The sequence below is a fragment of the Sus scrofa genome, chromosome 1, assembly GCF_054392235.1.
Source record: "Sus scrofa isolate SSC_HxYL_T2T_F1_AM1 chromosome 1, Sscrofa_HxYL_maternal_Yorkshire_Landrace_v2.0, whole genome shotgun sequence".
Lineage (NCBI taxonomy): Eukaryota > Metazoa > Chordata > Mammalia > Artiodactyla > Suidae > Sus > Sus scrofa.
The window spans coordinates 275596924-275615370 of NC_139383.1; the positions used below are offsets into that span (position 1 = coordinate 275596924).

Here is an 18447-nt window from a genome sequence, read left to right on the forward strand (position 1 = left end):
ATACAAAACCCATCCTAACAGAAATAATGAAAGAGTTAAAAAAAAATTTAAAAAAAATTAAAAAAAAAGAAAAGATGAAGAATTAGGATGGAGGAAACCACAACTGGAAAGCAGTAACTTAAATAAGCCAGCATACAGATCGAAATATGAAGATGTTGTGGGGGGGAAAGACAACAAAATCATACAATGTGGGCAAGGAAAGTATGAAAATGTAGCTTCTTTGTTTTTATTTTCAGGATGTGTTTGAACCTATATGATTATCAGGCTAAAGCAAGCAGGTACAGGAAGTGGTTAACATACTTAAAAAACAGGAAAACCGCAAATCAAAACCAAACATTACATTCACAAAAACTGAAAAGTACTCAAGCATAAAATAAGTGGAAACCATCTTACAAAATAAAGAAGAGGGAAACATAGAATCACCCAGAAAACAAGGTTTAAAATGTCAATAAACCCATATCTTTCAATAACCACCTTAAATGTCAATGGACTGAATGCTCCAATCAAAGACACACAGTTGCAGATTGGATAAAAATGCAAAAACCTTCAATCTACTGTCTATAAGAAACTCAAATTAGAGCAAAGGACACATAGAGATTCAAAGTGAGGGGATGGAAAAAGATGTTTCATGCCAATGGACCAGACAGGAAAGCAAGAGTTGCAATACTCCTATCAGACAAAATAGACTTTAAAACAAAGGCCCTAAAGAAAGACAAAGAAGGACACTATTTAATGGTTAAAAGATCCATTCAAGAAGAGGATATTACAATCATCAATATATATGCCCCTGATATTGGATCCCCCACACACCTACCATAAATACTAACAGACATGAAAGGAGAAAGTGATGGGATTACACTCATAGTAGGAGACTTTACCACCCCACTGACATCAATGGACAGATCCTCTAGACAGGGAATCAATAAGTCAACAGAGATCCTAAAGGACATAATAGAAAATTAGACTTCATTGACATTTCCAGGACATTATATCTAAAAAAGTCAGAATATGCATTCCTCACAAGTACACCTGGAACATCCTTAAGAATTGATCCATATACTGGGGCACAAATTTAAGAGTATAGAATTTATTTGAAGCATCTTCTCTCACCACAATGGCATGAAACTAGAAATCAACCACAGGAAAAGAAATGAGAAAACACTAACTACATAGACACTAAACAACATGCTATTAAAAAACCAATGGGGCAGTGAGAAAATCAAGAAGGAAATTAAAAAATACATCAAGACAAATGACAATGAACACACAACCACTTAAAATCTATGGGAAGCTGCAAAAGGAGTGCTCAGGAGGAAGGTCATAGCAATACAGGCCTTCCTCAAAAAAAAAAAAAAAAAAAAAAAGCAAAATCGCAAATCAACAACATAACCCACCACCTAAATGAATTAAAAAAAGAACAAGAAACCCTAAAGTCAGCACAAGGAAGGACATCTGCAGGGAGCTGAGAAGATACAAGGAGCCAAGGAAGGGAGCTTGCCTGAACAGTGCAATTCCAAGGGCAGGCTCCTAATCAGAAAAAGGGGCCTGTCTGAACCACACAATTCCGAGGGCAGGTTCCTAAACAAGGGGATGCCTGCCTGCATGGTGCAATTCTGAGGACAGGCCCCAGAAGACAATATGGCTCGCCGGCTGACATAGGTGAAAAACTAAATTTCCCAGGAAATAATTTCCATTTTGTGTTGCTGAATGGGGATTGTTCCATGGATGACTTAGTCTTTTCTGTTATTCACTTGTTATTCAGTTTTCCTTAGTTTATCCTGATTATTTACTTATTATTCTTATTTCCCATTCTTATTTTCCTGTGGTGATTTGTGATTTAACAAAATTACAACAATAATATAATAAGAATTTCATCCAGAAGGACTTTTCCCTATTCAAATCCAACTTAATTAAAACATAGTGTTTATCTACTAACTAGTTATAGAGTAAACTTTAGAGTTAGGATTTTAATGAGGTCTATAGAAGTTACACACATATTATTCATTATCAAAAGAAACCTAGCTGTGAGTTTTGTCCTTGATGTTAGAAACTTTTAGTGGTAGCTTGCTAAGTTGATTTGTATTTTCTCACACTGTTTCCCTGCCAAGGATACTTTGAAGATAGACACTAGTCTGAAGACAAGATTTTTTTTTCTGTAACTTCTAAAGCTTGTGGGAATTGGCTGGCCATGAGATGGTTTGTGCTGAGTCTCCTCTTTCCCACATGATATGCTACACCTGTTTGTCCTTGAATTGTACTCGTTAAATTTAGTTAAGTTGAAGATTTTAGAATGTGATGTATTGCTACTATACCATGTGATCAAAAAACAAAGCATAATAGTTGACCAATGTACCTTTAACACTATGATGTAATCTGTAATGAAAAACTGTCTATATAATCAACCACTTATGCCAATAAAGTTTGAGCAGTCCAACGCCCTGAAAGAAGGAACAAAGAGGCTGTCTCTGTATGCACATTCGCTGACACCATGTCCCTCTCCGATTGGGAAAAATTTACACTCCCTGGCCACCAGAGCTGGCCTTTGGCACATTTCCTCTCCCCCAGTCCTTGTTGACTGTCATTTATTCTCTGCTTTGTGTGTTTCTCAAAGTGAAATTATGCAGCATTTGTCCTTGTGGGACTGGCTTATTTCACTTAGCATAACATCCTCCTAGTTCATCCCTGTTGTCAGAAACAGCAGAATTTCCTTTTTCAAAGGCAAAATTATAATCCATTGTGTGTATATGCCACATTTATCTCTTCATCTGTTGATGGATTTGTGGTTTATTTCTATAGATTATATTTGTGCACAGAGCTGCAGTGCATATGGGAGAGTAGATAAATTTCTGAGCTCCTGATTCCAGTCCCTTTTGGTCTATACCCAGAAGTGGATTGTTGGATCATGTGGTAGTTGTATTTTTAATGTCTTGGGGAATCTCCATACTGTTTTCCATATTGGCAGCACAACTTTACATCCCCACCAACATTGTAGAAGGGTTTTTGTTTGTGTGTTTTTTAAGTTGTGTGTGACAAAAAAATTCATTTTAAACTTATAAATTATTTGGTATGAATCCATACAAACCTCACTTCTGGCTAGGATGAGTATGGGTTAGACAGCACCAAAAAGCAGCACCAGGGCTTTTATATTTGTGTCACTATGTTTCATGCTGAATGTCTGTTTCTGTGTATAACACACTCACAATCTACCTCTCCTCCCCTTGGATGGCTGAAAAGCAAATAGGGACTTGGGAGGGCCTTGGAAATATGTGTATCCATTTTACCTGTTCAGATAGCCTCACAGCCTGACTGTTCCTTTGTCACAGCTCTAGACATTAACAGGCAGCAAACAAAGTCCTCTTTATGCTAAGTTGGTGGGACATTGCACAGATGGTTTGAGGGCTACTGAATTTCTTGCTATGTTCCTAATCGATGTTAGATGACTTCCACATTTCTCACTGGGGAACAAAGTAGGGTCAACTTTGAAACCTTGTCTCATTAATCAGATGACTGTGCATGCTGATATAGTTCCTTGGTCTCCCAGCATCTTTAATATCTTGGCTCTCTGGTTACCTCAGCAGTCAAATTCTCATGTCCCTCACTTTGCATGTATGCTCAGAGCTTAGCCATTTTAAAGCCCTGGTGATGGAAGGGGAGATAGAGACAATGGCAGATATGAAGGAAGCTATTTGTTTGCAAATTTATTAAAAAAGCAGTGAATCAAGTGCTATAGACCTACTAATCATCAAGGGCTATCCATCTTCTGGGCCTGTACTGTTTCCTGGAAGTGAGAGGGAGACTTCAGAAATAAACACACATTTTCAGGAACCTACTTGATCTTTCTTGATGGCCTCCTATATCTTTGTCATCTTTTATATCCTGATGTCTGCTTACTCATCCTGCCCCCCAAAATGAGCTGATTTATTTATTTTTGTGATCTGTTTCCTTTTGATTGTTATTTTAGTCAATATTATTGACTTTTGATATATTTTCTAAATTAAAAATTTTTAATGTGATAAAATATATGTAACACAATTTAATATTTCAACAATTTTTTGGTACCCATCTGTGCACTAAGTAATTCATGTTGTTGTGCAACCATCACCACCATCCACCTCCAGAATTTTTTATCTTCACAAATGGAAACTCTGTACCCACTGAACAATAACTCCTCCTTTTCCTTTCCACACCAGCCCCTGGCAGTCACCTTTCCATTTTTTGTCTCTATTAATTTGACTCTTCTAGGAATCTCATATGAATGTAATCTTCCAGTATTTATAATTCTGTGACTGCATGATTTTACTTAGCATAATATCTATAAGGCTCATTCATGTTGTGGCTATATCAGGATTTCTTTCTTTTTCAAGGCTGACTTATATTGCACTCTATATATAGACCACATGTTATTTATCCAATCATTTGCAAAAGACCCTGTGTTGTTTCCATCTTTTTGCTGCTGTGATTAACACTGTTTTAAATATGGATGTATAAGTACCTGTTCGGCGCCTGCTTTCAATTATTCAAAGTATATAACCAAGAGTAAAGTTCTGCTATCATATGAAATTCCATAGAGTTTTTTGAGGAACTTTCTTAATGTTTGTCTTTTCCTCCCTTCCTTTTCATTCCTTCATTTCTTCCTCTTTCTTTCCTCAATTTTTCTTTTTCTTTCTTTCTTTCTTTCTTTCTTTCTTTCTTTCTTTCTTTCTTTCTTTCTTTCTTTTTTCTTTCTTTTTCTTTCTTGCATTCTTTTTTCATTGTTTTATTTCTTATAGTAATTTAATGAAAAAAGTAAGTTTTTGTGTTGAGCACTTTTTTTTTTTTACATGGTGCATCAATCTTCCAAATAATGTTTTAAGTGCTGTGCATATATATAATGTGCATGTGGTGTGTGTGTGTGTGTGTGTGTGTGTGTATAATGTGTGTGTAAGACAGACATAAGCACATAAGCAGTATGACTGTGGAGCCATGGGATGGACAGTATCTTACTAATTACTGTTTCCCTTCTTTCACTCATTATGTCTCCCCTCTCTAAAAAAGAGAATGAGTCTTCCTTATTTCCGCTGAAGTGTTTCGTTGAAGTCACATACTTTCTCCATGTGACAGAGTCAGTGTTCAGACAAATCAAGTTGTGTTGCTCTCACCAGAATGGATGAGGCATCCGTGTGTGAGTTCAGTGCAGTGAGGCCTTTCCACACACTGACACAGTCAATCTGAGAAGTCTTGTGACCACGTCATAACTGCTATGCTCAGTACATCTAAGTTCCTAGAACTTCCCATTTGTCTTCATTCCCAGAAGAGAGAAAGGCAACATGAGGAGGGAGAACCAAAGCAGCATGTCCGTGTTCTTCCTCCTGAGGTTCTCCATCCAGCCAAAGCAGCAGGGCATGCACTTTGTTCTGTTCCTGGGCATGTACCTGATCACAGTGCTGGGGAACCTACTCATCATCCTGCTCATCAGGCTGGACCCTCACCTCCACACCCTCATGTACTTCTTCCTCAGCCACTTGGCCCTCACAGATGCCTCCTTTTCATGTCACTGTCCCTAAGATGCTGATGATCATGCAGACTCGGGATCAATCCTTTCCCTATGCAGCGTGTGTAACACAGACATATTTTTTCATGTCTTCTTCTTGCATTGACAACCTTCTTCTTGCAGTGATGACCTATGACAGGTATGTGGCCATCTGTCACCCTCTGCTACACCATTGTCATGAGGGAGGAGCTGTGTCTGTGTCTGTTGTTTGGTTCCTGGCTCATCTCCTGTGCCATTGCCCTAACCCACACACTCCTCCTGGCTCAACTGTCCTTCTGGGCTGACAACTTCATCATCCACTTCTTCTGGAATCTTGCTGCCCTGCTTAAGCTGTCCTGCTCAGACACCTCTCTCAATGAGCTGGTGATATTCACTCTAGAGTCTGTGGGTTTCTTTTTTTCCATTGAGTGGCATCCTGGTCACTTATGGCCACAATGGTGTCTCCATCCTGAGGGTCCCCACTACTAACGGGATCTGCAAAGCCTTGTCCAATTGTGGCTCCCACCTCCCTGCGGTGTCTCTATTCTATGGGACAATGATGGCAGTGTACTTTTCCTCCTCATCAGGCCAGTCCCCTGACAAAGACATCCTTGCTTCTGTGATGTACACAATGGCATCCATGTTGAACAATTCCACGTTGAACAATTTCATCTATAAGCTGAGAAACAGAGATATGTCATTGGCTCTAGGAAGTTTTTCATTAACAATAACCATTTTCACCAAGTGGGAATCACCTAACCATGTTCTTATTTCACTCACTGACCTTGTCAGAAATGACTTATAAAGTTGTGTTTTGAGTACCCATGTCAGTAACACCTTTCCTCAGTGTCCTTTAAATGGTCATTGTTATTAGATCAATCTCTTTCCCTTTAGTCATATCCATTGTCTATTTATCCTCCATAACCATACATATGTCATTAGCAGCAACACACATGTAATTTTTTGGGGATTCAAAGTTTCCAACTCCTCTGTATGTGTATGTGATTTAAAATTTTTTTCCATGTGTAATATTATTATTACATTTGGATTTTTACAGCTTTTTAAAGTGTATATATATAAATAGACAGAGAGTGAGTGCATGAGAGAGAGTCTTATTGTGGTCATCTTTTGCCATATGTTTGTAAATTTTTAATTAATTACTAAATTATTTTCAAATATAATTGACTTACAATGTGTGTTAATTTCAGGTGTAGAGCAAAGTGATTTGCTTTTAAATATATACTATTTATGTTTATGAAAATATCTAGTACAGATCCATGTGCTATACATTTGGTACTTGTAATTATCTACTGTACATATTGTAGTGTTATGTCTTAACCCCAAACTCCTAATTTTTCCCTCCCCCCATTCCCCTTTGAGAACCATTTTCTATATCTGTGGATCTATTTCCCTTTTGTGCATGAATTCATTTGTATCATTTTTTGAATGCACATATAATCAATATCTTATATGATTTTCTCTATTGTGTACTTCATTTAGTATGATAATCTCTAGGCTCTTCCATGTTGCTACAAATGGCATTATTTTTTCTTTATATGGCTGAGTAATATTCTATTATAGTATGTACCACATCATTTTTATCACTCATCTGTTTATGGATGATGTTGCTTACTTGAATACTCCTCAGTCATAGAAAAGAATGCAGTAATGTCATTTTCAGCAACATGATGCAAATAGTCTCATACTAAGTGAAGTCAGAAAGACAAACATCATATGATATCACTTACATATGGAATCTAAAATACAGCACAAATGAACCTATCTACACAACAGAAGCAGACTCATAGACATGCAGAACAGACCTGTGGTTGCCAAGGGTGAGGAGGGATGAGTGGGATGGATGGGGAGTTTGGGGTTACTAGATGCAAACTTTCACATTTAGAATGGATAAGCAATGAGGTCCTACTGTATAGCACAGGGAACTATATCCAGCCTCTTGGGATAGACCATGATGGAAGAGGATATATGAAAGGGAATGTATATGTATAGGACTGGGTCTCTTTGCTGTACTGCAGAAATGGGTGCAACAATGTAAACCAAATTTAATTTTTAAAAAGGTAAAAATATAAAATATATCATTGGAATAATTTTGACACAGGTACACACCCATGAAATTATCACCATAGCTATCAAAATCATGCATTTCCCTGATGTCTACCCTTCTGCCCCCTCTTTGCTCCTCCCATAGGTCCTCAGGGGAGACACTATTCTGCTTCTTTCATGTGGATTCATTTTCATTTCCTTGAGACTCATTTCCATGGAATTATGCAATGCATATTCTTTTCTTGCTGCCATCTTTCACTGAGTGTAAGCATTATGAGATGTATTCATGTTGTACTGTGTATCAAGAGTTCACTCTTTTTAATGCTGAGTAGTATTCCATTGTATGGATATACCTTGATGTTCCATCAACTCACACTTTAAAGTTATTTACATTTTTCATTATTTTAAAATTTTTATTTTTAAAAGTTTCTATTTATATTTTTTTACTTCATTAAAGTTTATTTGTTATTAAAGTATATTTCATTTACAATATAGTGTTAGTTTCAAGTGTACAGCAAAGTGATTCAGTCACACACATACACACACACATTCTTCTCTGATTCTTTTCCCTGATAGGTTGTTAGAAAATACTCTACACAGTGGTCAGGAACTCTGATTCAATTCATATAGAGCAGGGCTCTGAAATCTGTACTTGTAAGAAAATATTCCAGGTGATATGTAGTTTGATTTGGGATCCCTTCACAGTCTTAATGCATCTAGGAAACTTGTAAAATGTAGGCTCTGCCTCATAAGGATGGGGAGGGGCCTGAGATTCTTCATTTCTCACAAAATCTCAGGAGAAACTGATGCTGCTGGTTTGGATACCACACTTAGGGTATCCAGGGCCTAGGTTGTATTGGACAGTATTCCAGGTTCTGATGTATTTTTTCCACTTTTCTTTCTATTTAAGGTTGCACTTGCAACATATGGATTTTCCCCAGCTAGGGGCTGTATAGGAGCAATAGCTGCTGGCCTGCACCACAGCCACAGTAACATTGGCTCTGAGCTACATGTGTGACCTAGGCTGCAGCTCATGGCAATGCTGGATCCTTAACCACTGAGTGAGGCCAGAGATCAAACCCACATCCTCATGAACCCTATGGCAGATTCTTAACCTACCAAGCCACAATGGGAACTCCCCTGGTTCTAAAATTTTAAGAGTCTAGCTTGCTGGAGGGTTCTTAGCCTCCTCCTGCTAGATCTTTTCTCTCTGCTGATGACTTTGCTTTGACTCCTCCTCTCTTCCCAGACCCCACTATACTCATGAACACTTTCCTGTGTGGTGAGTCTGGACTCCTGGTATTTATCAAGATGTGGCCTCCCCATTTCCTAAGGAGCCCCTGTTCTTAGCTCATTCCTCCTCAGCACACAGACATTTGATATATCTCAGGCTGCTGTCACTGTGATGGTGCAGGATTATGGGGTTGGTAGGACATACCTAGAAGGTGGAGGTGGGTTAGGTGTTCTTCCCACAGAGTAGCTTCTGTCTAGCCATGGGGTGATGATGGCAGGGGGAGGTGGCAGGAACATGCCCCACCCGAGATGTAGGAACTTAGGGACTTGTATTCTCCTTGGACCCTAAAAGAAGTGTCTCTGTGTGCCTGCTAACTCCTCTTCCCCCAACCCTGATATCCTGAACTCCATGGACACTCCCTCTCCACAGACTTTGGGGAGTCCATGACAGCTGGTGGAATGGGAATGCCCAGGATGATGCATGCTTTGGAGCCTAGGGAGGTTGGAAAGGTGTGGCTGGATGGGTCCCCAGGCTCTGTGTGTGGGGGACAGTCATGCTGCTTGTCTAGAGGGGTTCCCTGGGCTCCTTTTCCCCATTCTTTCTCCGTGCCCCAACTCCAGACTCCACTCCATTCTTTGGATTCCATATTTTTCTTATGCTTTATGACCTTTTACACAATACATATTCTTCCTGTGGGTCTCCAAACACTTCACATTTTCCATGTGCCTGGAATGCCCAGCCTCTTTCTTTCTTTTTCTTTGTCTTTTTAGGACTGAACCCATGGCATATGTGGCATATGGAAGTTCCCAGGCCAGGGCTCTTATCCTAGATGTAGCTGCCAGCCTACACCACAGCCACAGCAATGCCAGATCCTTAACCTACTGAGCAAGGCCAGGGATAGAACCTGAATCCTTAAGGATACAAGTCTGTTTCATAACCTGCTGAGCTATAATGAATACTGATGCTGTGTTAATTCCTGCTGTACAGCAAAGTGAATCAGTTATAGATATATACACATTTTTTTTCATATTCTTTTCCTTTAGGTTATCAGAGGATATCAAACATAGTTCCCTGTGCTATACAGTGGGCCCTTATTATTTACATATTTTATGTCTAATTGTTTGCATCTGTTAATCCCAAAGTCCCAATTCATCTCTCCTCCACCCACTTCCCCCTTGGCAACAAAAAGTCTGTTGTCCATGTCTGTCAGTGTGTTTCTGTTTTGTAGATGAGTTTATTTATGTTATGTTTTAGGTTCCACATAGAAGTGATATCATATGGTATTTGTCTTTCTCTTTAAGACTACTATGGATCAATTTGCTATTACCAGTGCTGATCCAGAAACCTGGCCTGGGACACACACAATCAATAACATTAGGCATGGGTGTTCTTTTTATGTTAATCAGAGTTTACAGACAACCCATCAAACTGAAGACCTGGGAAGTTCCTTGGTGGTTCCTCAGGTTAAGTAACTGGCTTTGTCACTGCTGTGGCATATTCCTGGCCTGCAGCCCTAAAAAAAATAAAAAATAAAAAGGATGGCCTGGATGACATTATCACTGCCTTGCAAGAAGGCGCTTGTGCCGTTATCCAAACAGAGTGTGTTCATGCCTGATGAGTCTATGAATGTATCATTTTATTAAATCACATGAGGGCACAAGCAGCTATCCTGAGTCCCCAGCCTTGGGGACTTCATAAGTGATTCAGATCATGGCTTGTGGTGGAAAAAAATTGTTACATATTATGGAAATCATTATCCTAAACTCTTTTTCTTGCAAGAGCTACACTGTTGCTGTGATACCCACCCCCAAATGCAGCCAGATAGCCACCAAACAAGCCACCTCCAAGCCTGTGACACCCCTTGCTGGCCATTCAGGGCACAATGCAGGAGAGGGAGACATGTGAGATTGTAGGAGCTGGTCACTAGAGTGTTGGTGTCACCAAGATAAATTTCAGTCTTTTCACCTGTGGGCAGGTGAAATGTAGGAGCTGGTCACTAGAGTGTTGGTGTCACCAAGCCAAATTTCAGTCTTTTCACCAGTGGACTCTGGGTTGCTGTGAAGGAAAGGGCAGCATTTGTTGCAGGGTGCTAAGGTGGCTAATGCTCAAAAAACCTGGTAGGTGGGGAGTTCCTGTCATGTCTCAGTGAAAATGAACCTAGCTAGTAACCATGAAGATGCAGGTTCACTTCCTGGCCTCACTCAGTGGGTTAAGGATCCTGTGTTGTGTGAGCTGTGGTGTAGGTCACAAATGCACTCAGACCCTATGTTGTCCTGGCTCTACCATAGGCCAGAGGCTACAGCTGCCATTAGACCCCTAGCCTGGGAACTTCCATATGCCACAGGTGTGGCCCTAAAAACAAAACAGAACAAAACCTAATGGCTCTTAGGGAAAGGTTTTTAAAAACAGAGGGAGAGGGTTGCAGGTAGATGAGCAGCTGGGGGACATTCCTCTGATTGGTTGGTCATGAGGTAATCAGGAGTCAACATCATCAACTGGTCCACATGCTTGTGATTAGCAGGCCGTTAACTTTTCCCACCTGGTAGGGCTTTCGGTGTCTGCCAAACAGCTCAGAGGATTCGGTTAGGAATATTACCTGTAGCCCTTGAGGAGGGACTAAAAGTCCTTGACTTTGTTTCAGGGCTAAATTATTATTTTTTGTCTGGCTTGCTTGTTTCCCTTTCTTTCTGTATTTTTCTCACTTCTCTGATTAAATGCATTCTTTTAAACTCAGGGAAGGTCTAGGTGGTTAATGTTTGTCTACAAACCAGCAGCAGACCAAGGACACTGGGTGGAACAGGGGATGGGGGCGTTTCCCAGGAAGACCCCCTAGGGTCCTGTTCAGTTACATCTGGAGAGGTCACTGAGAGGACAAAGAAGAGGTGGCTGCTGATTGACCTGCAAGTTGGACTTGGCTGATTGGAGGCACCTTGACCCTACCTGTGTCCCTGAAATGTTCATTCTGCCCTGGGTTCCCAGGCTGGGAGCCATTTTTGAGGAGGCAGCCTTGAAGGAACACTGTGTTGCTGAGACTCTCTGGACAACATGCGAGTCTAAACCCACTGAAGGCCTCTGTAAAAGCTTTCAAGATCCTGGTCAGAAAGGGTGGAGAGCTGCTTTTGGCTACCAAGACAAGCCTTGTAGGTAAGTTTCCTTGCTTATGAAAACTGCCTCTTACCATTCTGGGGCAGGGGGATGATGGCTGGCTCTTTTTTTCAGGGGTGAGTTTGCCAACAGATGGTTGGGTTTTCTGTCCCCCTCCTCCATGGTAACTGAATTACACTTTATGTGAATGGAGGAACTTGTGTGTGGGGGTCTTTCCTATCCTCTTGACCTTTCATAAGCATCATCCCTAATATATTTTTCCCGTAATTAGCTTTTGGTATTTGCTTATTATGGGCCTGAACTGATACTACAGTTAACAGAAAATTCTCAACAATTGTGTGATTTTTCAGGGGTTTCTGCTTTTTGGTTATTAGGAATAGTGCTGCTATGAACATTCATGTACAGGCTTTTACATGGTCACATGTTTTCTTAGTCATATTCCTAGGAATGGAATTGCTGGGTGTATGGTAACTATGTTTGAACTTTTTGTGAAACTGCCCATATTTTCCAAATTGGCTTCATTATTTTAAGTTCATACTACCATATAGAAGGGTTAACCCTCCTCTCATGCCTTGCTAACTTTTTGATATTTTCCATTAAAATGAAAAAAAAAATCCTTCTGGAAGTGTGGTGGTATCTAATTGTGGTTTTGATTTTTATTCCCTGATGATTAGTGATGTTGTGTATTGTTCATGTGCTAATTGGCCATTTCTATTTTTTTATTTGGAAATGTGTTTAAATCCTTTGCACATTTTAAGATTTGGTTAGTAGTGTTTTTGTTGAAGTGTAACAATTCTTCATATATTCTCATACAAATACCTTATCAACTATATGATTTGCATACTTTTTCTACCTTTCTGTGGCTTGTATATTCACTCTCCTGATGATATCTTTTGAAGTACAAAACCTGTTGATTTTGATGAATTCCTGTTGATCCATTTTTTTTCTATTTTCACTTGTGCAGACAAGCGTTTGGTGTCATACCAAAGAGATCATTGCCTAACTGAGGTCACAAAAAGTCTCATGCCAGTGCTTTTCTCCAAGTGTCTTGTAGTTTAAACTCTTGCATTGAGCCCTATCATCCTTTTGAGTTAATTTTTGCATGAAGTGGGAGGTAAAAGTCCATCTTCATTCTTCTGCTTCTGGCTATTCAGTTGTCTCAGCATGGTTTGGTTTATTGAAAGCATTATTCTTTCCCCCTTGAATTGCCCAGGAAGCCTCCTTGAAAATAAATTGCCCGTAAATGTGAAGGTTTATTTGTGGACTCTTGATTATTATCCTTTGTCTAGCATTATGCTAGTATAGCATTGTTCTTTTTAATTGAAGTCTAGTTTCCGTATGACATTTATATAGCTTACAGATGTACTATAAATAGTGATTCATAATTTTTATGTGTTATACTCCATTTATAGTTATTATAAAATATTGGCTATATTCCCCATGGTGTACAGTATATGCATGTGGCTTATTTTATACCTAATAGTGTGTCCCTCTTAATCTTATGAAGTTTTCTTGCTCCTCCCCTCTTCCCTCTCCTCACTGGTGACCACTAATTTGTTCTCTGTATCTGTGAGTCTGCTTCTTTTATGTTATGTCCACTAGTTTGTCATACTTTTAAGATTACATATATAAGTGATGTCATATGTTAGTTGTTTTTTCTGACTTTTTTCACTTGGCATAATGCCCTGCAATATCATCCATGGTGCTGCAATGGCACAATTTCATTTTCTTTATGCCTGAGTAGTAGTCCATCATGTATATATGTATATGTATATATGTGTGTGTGTGTGCATCCACAGGTGTATGGATATATACATCCATTCATCTGTTGATGGACACTCATGTTCCTTCCATATCTTGGCAATTGTAAATAATGCTGCTATGAATATTGGGATCCATGTATCTTTTGAATTACTGTTTTGTTTTTTGGGGGGTTTATATACCCAAAGGTGGAATTGTTGGGTCATAGGGTAGTTATATTTTAGTTTTTGGGGAAACTACTATACTGTTTTCTATAATGGCTGCACCAATTTACAGTCCCATCAATAGTGTACCAGGGTTCCCTTTTCTCCACATCCTTGCCAACTTTTGTTATTTATGTTCTTTTTAATGGCATGTGGGAGGTGATATCCCATTGCAGTTTGATTTGCATTTCTCAGATGATTAGCAATTTTGAACATCTTTTCATGTGAAGTACTAAGCATGAATTAGTACTTACTTAGTTTGTAGTAAGTTTTGAAATCAGGAAGTGTGAGTCTACCAACTTTAGTCTTCTTTTTCAAGAATGTATTGGTTATTCTTATTCTAATTCATTTCCATGTGAATTTTAGGATCAGCTTGTTATTTTCTGCAAAAAAAAATATAGCTAAGATTTTTAATGGGGATTGTATTGAATTTAGACCATTTATTATTTCTACTAGATTTGGGGGGGGCTTATTTCTTAAGAATTTAAAAATATAGAGCATCTGCCATTTTCAAGTACAGATAATATTCCTTCTTTACAATCTAGATGCATTTTATTCCCTTTTCTAACTTAGACATGCTAGTTGGAACCTCTTGTACAATGTTAAATGGAAGCAGCAAGAGTTATTGTTATTCTTGATCTTAAAATAGCAGAAATAGGCAGACTGGCTAAAGGAATAGTGGAGCTCTCAAGAAAATGAGATCCTGTCTGATGATTAGAGTGGGCTGGTGTGAGAGGGTACTTTTTGAAGATGACATGGCACTTAAACTAGGTGGGCTTACCGTAAAGTGCCACAGAGGAGGAAATAATAGTGGGGAGGCCCTGAGGGAAAATGTGTATGCTCGATATGAGAGAATGAGAGCCCATTGTAGTCAGGACCCTAGTTTTGAATAATTATGGGACCTTAAATAGGGAGGGACTTTTTTTTGGCCACACTCATGGCACGTGGAAGTTCCCAGACCAAGGACTGAACCTGTGCTGTAATTGTAACCTGTGCCACAGCTGCAGAAAGCCAGATCCTTAACCCACTGAACTATGATGGAAGTTCAAGGAAATTCTGGAAGAGAGTGAGATGTGTAAGGAGGAGATCTACTTCAATATGTAATATCATTCTAAAAGTCATATTTTGTTTCAGTAAAAAAAAAAATAATAATAATAACATGCTGGAGTTCCCTGGCAGCAAATTGGTTAAAGATCTGTTGTTGTCACTGCTGTGTCTCAGGCCAGTACTGTGCCATGGGTTTGAGGCCTGGCCTGGGAACTTCCTCATGTTACATGTGTAGCCAAAAAATAAATAAATACCATGCCACATACTAAAAGCCACTGAATTATAGACTTTTAAATGAATTGTATGGTATATGAATTATATCTCAGTAAGACTCTTAAAAAATAACACCTCTTACTGAAATGAAAAGAAAAACCAATTTATTACTCACATGAACTCTATACAAAGAAAGATTTTAATCATAACACTGGCAGAAGAGTCAAAAGAAGGGTATATTTTTTCTTTTTGAGGCATGATATTATTTTTTATTTTTTCATTTATTTATATATATATTTTTTCTACTATACAGCATGGTGACCCAGTTAAACAACCATGTGTACATTCTTTTTTCTCACATTAAGTGTTCCGTCATAAGTGATTTGACAAAGTTCCCAGTGCTACACAGCAGGATCCCATTGCTAATCCATCCTGAAGGAAATATTCTGCATCTATTTACCCCAAGCTCCAATTCACACCCACTCCCTCCCCTTCCACCTTGGCAACCACAAGTCTATTCTCCAAGTCCATGATTTTATCTTCTGTGGAAAGGTTCCTTGGTGCCATATATTAGATTCCAGATACAAGTGATATCATATGGTATTTATCTTTCTGACTGACTTCTCTCGGATGAGAGTCTCTAGTTCCATCTATGTTGCTGCAAATGGCATTATTTCATTCTTTTTTTATGGCTGAGTAGTATTCCATTGTGTATATATACCACATTTTCCTAATCCAGTCATCTAAAAGTGGACATTTGGGTTGATTCCATGTGTTGGCTATTGTGAATAGTGCTGCAATGAACATGTGCATGCAAGTGTTTTTTTTAAGGTGAGTTTTATCTGGATATATGCCCAAGACTGGGATTATGGGTCATATGGTAGTTCTCTGTAAAGATTTCTAATGTGCCTCCATGTTGATCTCCATAGTGGCTGTACCAGCTTCCATTCCCCCCAACAGTGCAGGAGGGTTCCCTCTTCTCTAGTCTCCCTCCAGCGTTTGTTATTTGTAGTCTTATTAATAATATCCATTCTGACTAGTGTGAGGTGGTATCTCATGGTAGTTTTTACTTGCATTTCTCTAATAATCAGTGATGTTGAGCATTTTTCCATGTGCTTGTTGGCCATCTGTGTATCTTCCTTGCAGAAATGACTCTTCATGTCCTTTTCCCATTTATCAGTTTGGTGGTTGGTTTTTTGCTGTTGAGTTTTATAAGTTGTTTGTATATTTTAGAGATTAGGCCCTTGTCAGTTTCATCACTTGAACCTACTTTCTCCCAGTCTGTAAGTGGTCTTTTATTTTCTTTTTGGTTTCCTTTGCTGTGCAAAAATTGTCAATTTGATTAGGTCCCATTAGTTTATTTTTGCTTTTGTTTCTGTTGCTTTGGGAGACTGTCCTGAGAAAATATTCATAAGTTTGATGTCAGAGAATATTTTGCCTATGTTCTCTTCCAGGAGTTTGATGGTGTCTTGTCATATATTTAAATCTTTCAGCCTTTTTGAGTTTATTTTCATGCACGATGTGAGGGTGAGTTCTAGTTTCATTGATTTGCTGGCAGCTGTCCAGGTTTCCCAGCAATACTTGCTGAAAACACTTTTTTATCCCCCATTTTAGATTCTTGCCTCCTTTGTCAAAGATTAATTGACCCAAGTTGTGTGGGTTTATTTCTGGGTTCTTTATTCTGTTCCATTGATGTGTATGTCTGTTTTGGTACCAGTCCCACACTGTCTTGATGACTCTGACTTTGTAATATTGCTTGCAGACTGGGAGAGTTATGCCTCCTGCTTGGTTTTTGTTCCTCAGTATTGCTTTGGCAATTCAGGGGCTTTTGTGTTTCCATGTAAATTTTTGGATTGTTGTAGTTCTGTGAAACATGTCATGGTTAATTTGGAAGGGATTGCATGGAATCTGTAGATTGTTTTGGGTAATATGGCCATTTTTACAATATTCATTTTTCCAACCCAAGAGCATGGAATATCTTTCCATTTCTTTACATCTTTTTAATTCCCTTGATTAAAGTTTTATAGCTCTTGGTATATAAGTCCTTTACCTCCTTGGCCAGTTGTATTCCCAAATACTTGATTTTTTGGGTGCAATTTTTTTGTATTTGTGTATTCCCTTTCTATTATTTCATTTCTAGTATACAGAAATGTGACTGATTTCTGAATGTTAATCTTACGTCCTGCTACTTTGCTGAATTTGTTGATCAGTTCAAGTAATTTTTGGGTTGATGCCTTAGGGTTTTCTATATACAGTATCATGTCATATGCATATAGTTACAGTTTTACCTCTTCTCTTCCTATTTGGATGCTTTTTATTTCTTTTGTTTGTCTGATTGCTTTGGCTAGGACCTACAGTTCTATGTTCAATAGCAGTGGTGAGAGTGGGCATCCTTATCTTGTTCCAGATTTTAGTGGGAAGCCTTCTAGCTTTTCTCCATTAAGTATTATATTTGCTGTGGGTTTTTTTGTAAATGGCTTTGATTATGTTAAGGAATGTTCCTTCTATACATACTTTGTTAAGAGTTTTTATCATGAAGGGATATTGGACTTTGTCAAATACTTTCTCTGCATTTATTGAGATGATTGTATGGTTTTTGACTTTTCTTTTGTTAATGTAGTGTATGACCTTGATTGATTTGCATATGTTGAGCCATCCTTGTGAACCTGGGATGACTCCCACCTGGTTGTGGTGTATGGCCTTTTTGATATGTTGTTGGATTTGGTTGTCTAAAATATTGTTAAGTATTTTAGCATCTAAATTCATCAAAGATATTGCTTGGTAGTCTTCTTTTTTTCATTGTATCTTTGTCTGGAATTAGGTGATGTTGGCATCATAGAATGTCTTTGGGAGTGTTCCTTCTTCTTCAAACTCTTAGAAAGTTTTAAGGAGGATGGGTATAAGTTCCTCTTTGTCTGTTGGTAGAATTCACCTGTGAAGCTATCTGGTCCTTGGCTTTTATTTGTAGGGAGTGTTTTTATGACATCTTCAATTTCATTTCTAGTGATCAGTCTGTTCAGTTAATCTATTTCTTCTTGATTCAGTTTTGGCATGCTGTAGGTCTCTAGAAAGTTGTCCATTTCTTCTAGGTTGTTGAATTTGTTGGCATATAATTGTTGATAGCATTCTCTTCTGTTTATTTTTGTATTCCTGTAGTACGTGTTGTGACTTCTCCATTTTCATTTCTTATTTTATTTATTTGGGTGTTTTCTCTCCTCTTCTTGGTGAGTGTAGCCAGAGGTTTGTCAAAGTTTTTTACCTCTTCAAAGAACCAGATCTTGTTTAGACTGATTTTGTCTATTGTTTTTTTG

General features: G+C 38.5%; 1 protein-coding gene across 1 annotated transcript in view; it reads left to right on the plus strand.

Annotated features, from left to right (window-relative positions):
* Positions 1-11650: 11650 nt before the first annotated feature.
* LOC110258960 (olfactory receptor 1J4-like) overlaps positions 11651-18447 on the plus strand; it is a 141228-nt gene continuing 134431 nt past the window's right edge. The window contains exon 1 of the mRNA XM_021082247.2: positions 11651-11951. Coding sequence (XP_020937906.2) covers positions 11761-11951 — 191 coding nt within the window. The 5' untranslated portion in view covers positions 11651-11760. The remainder of the gene's footprint in view (positions 11952-18447) is intronic.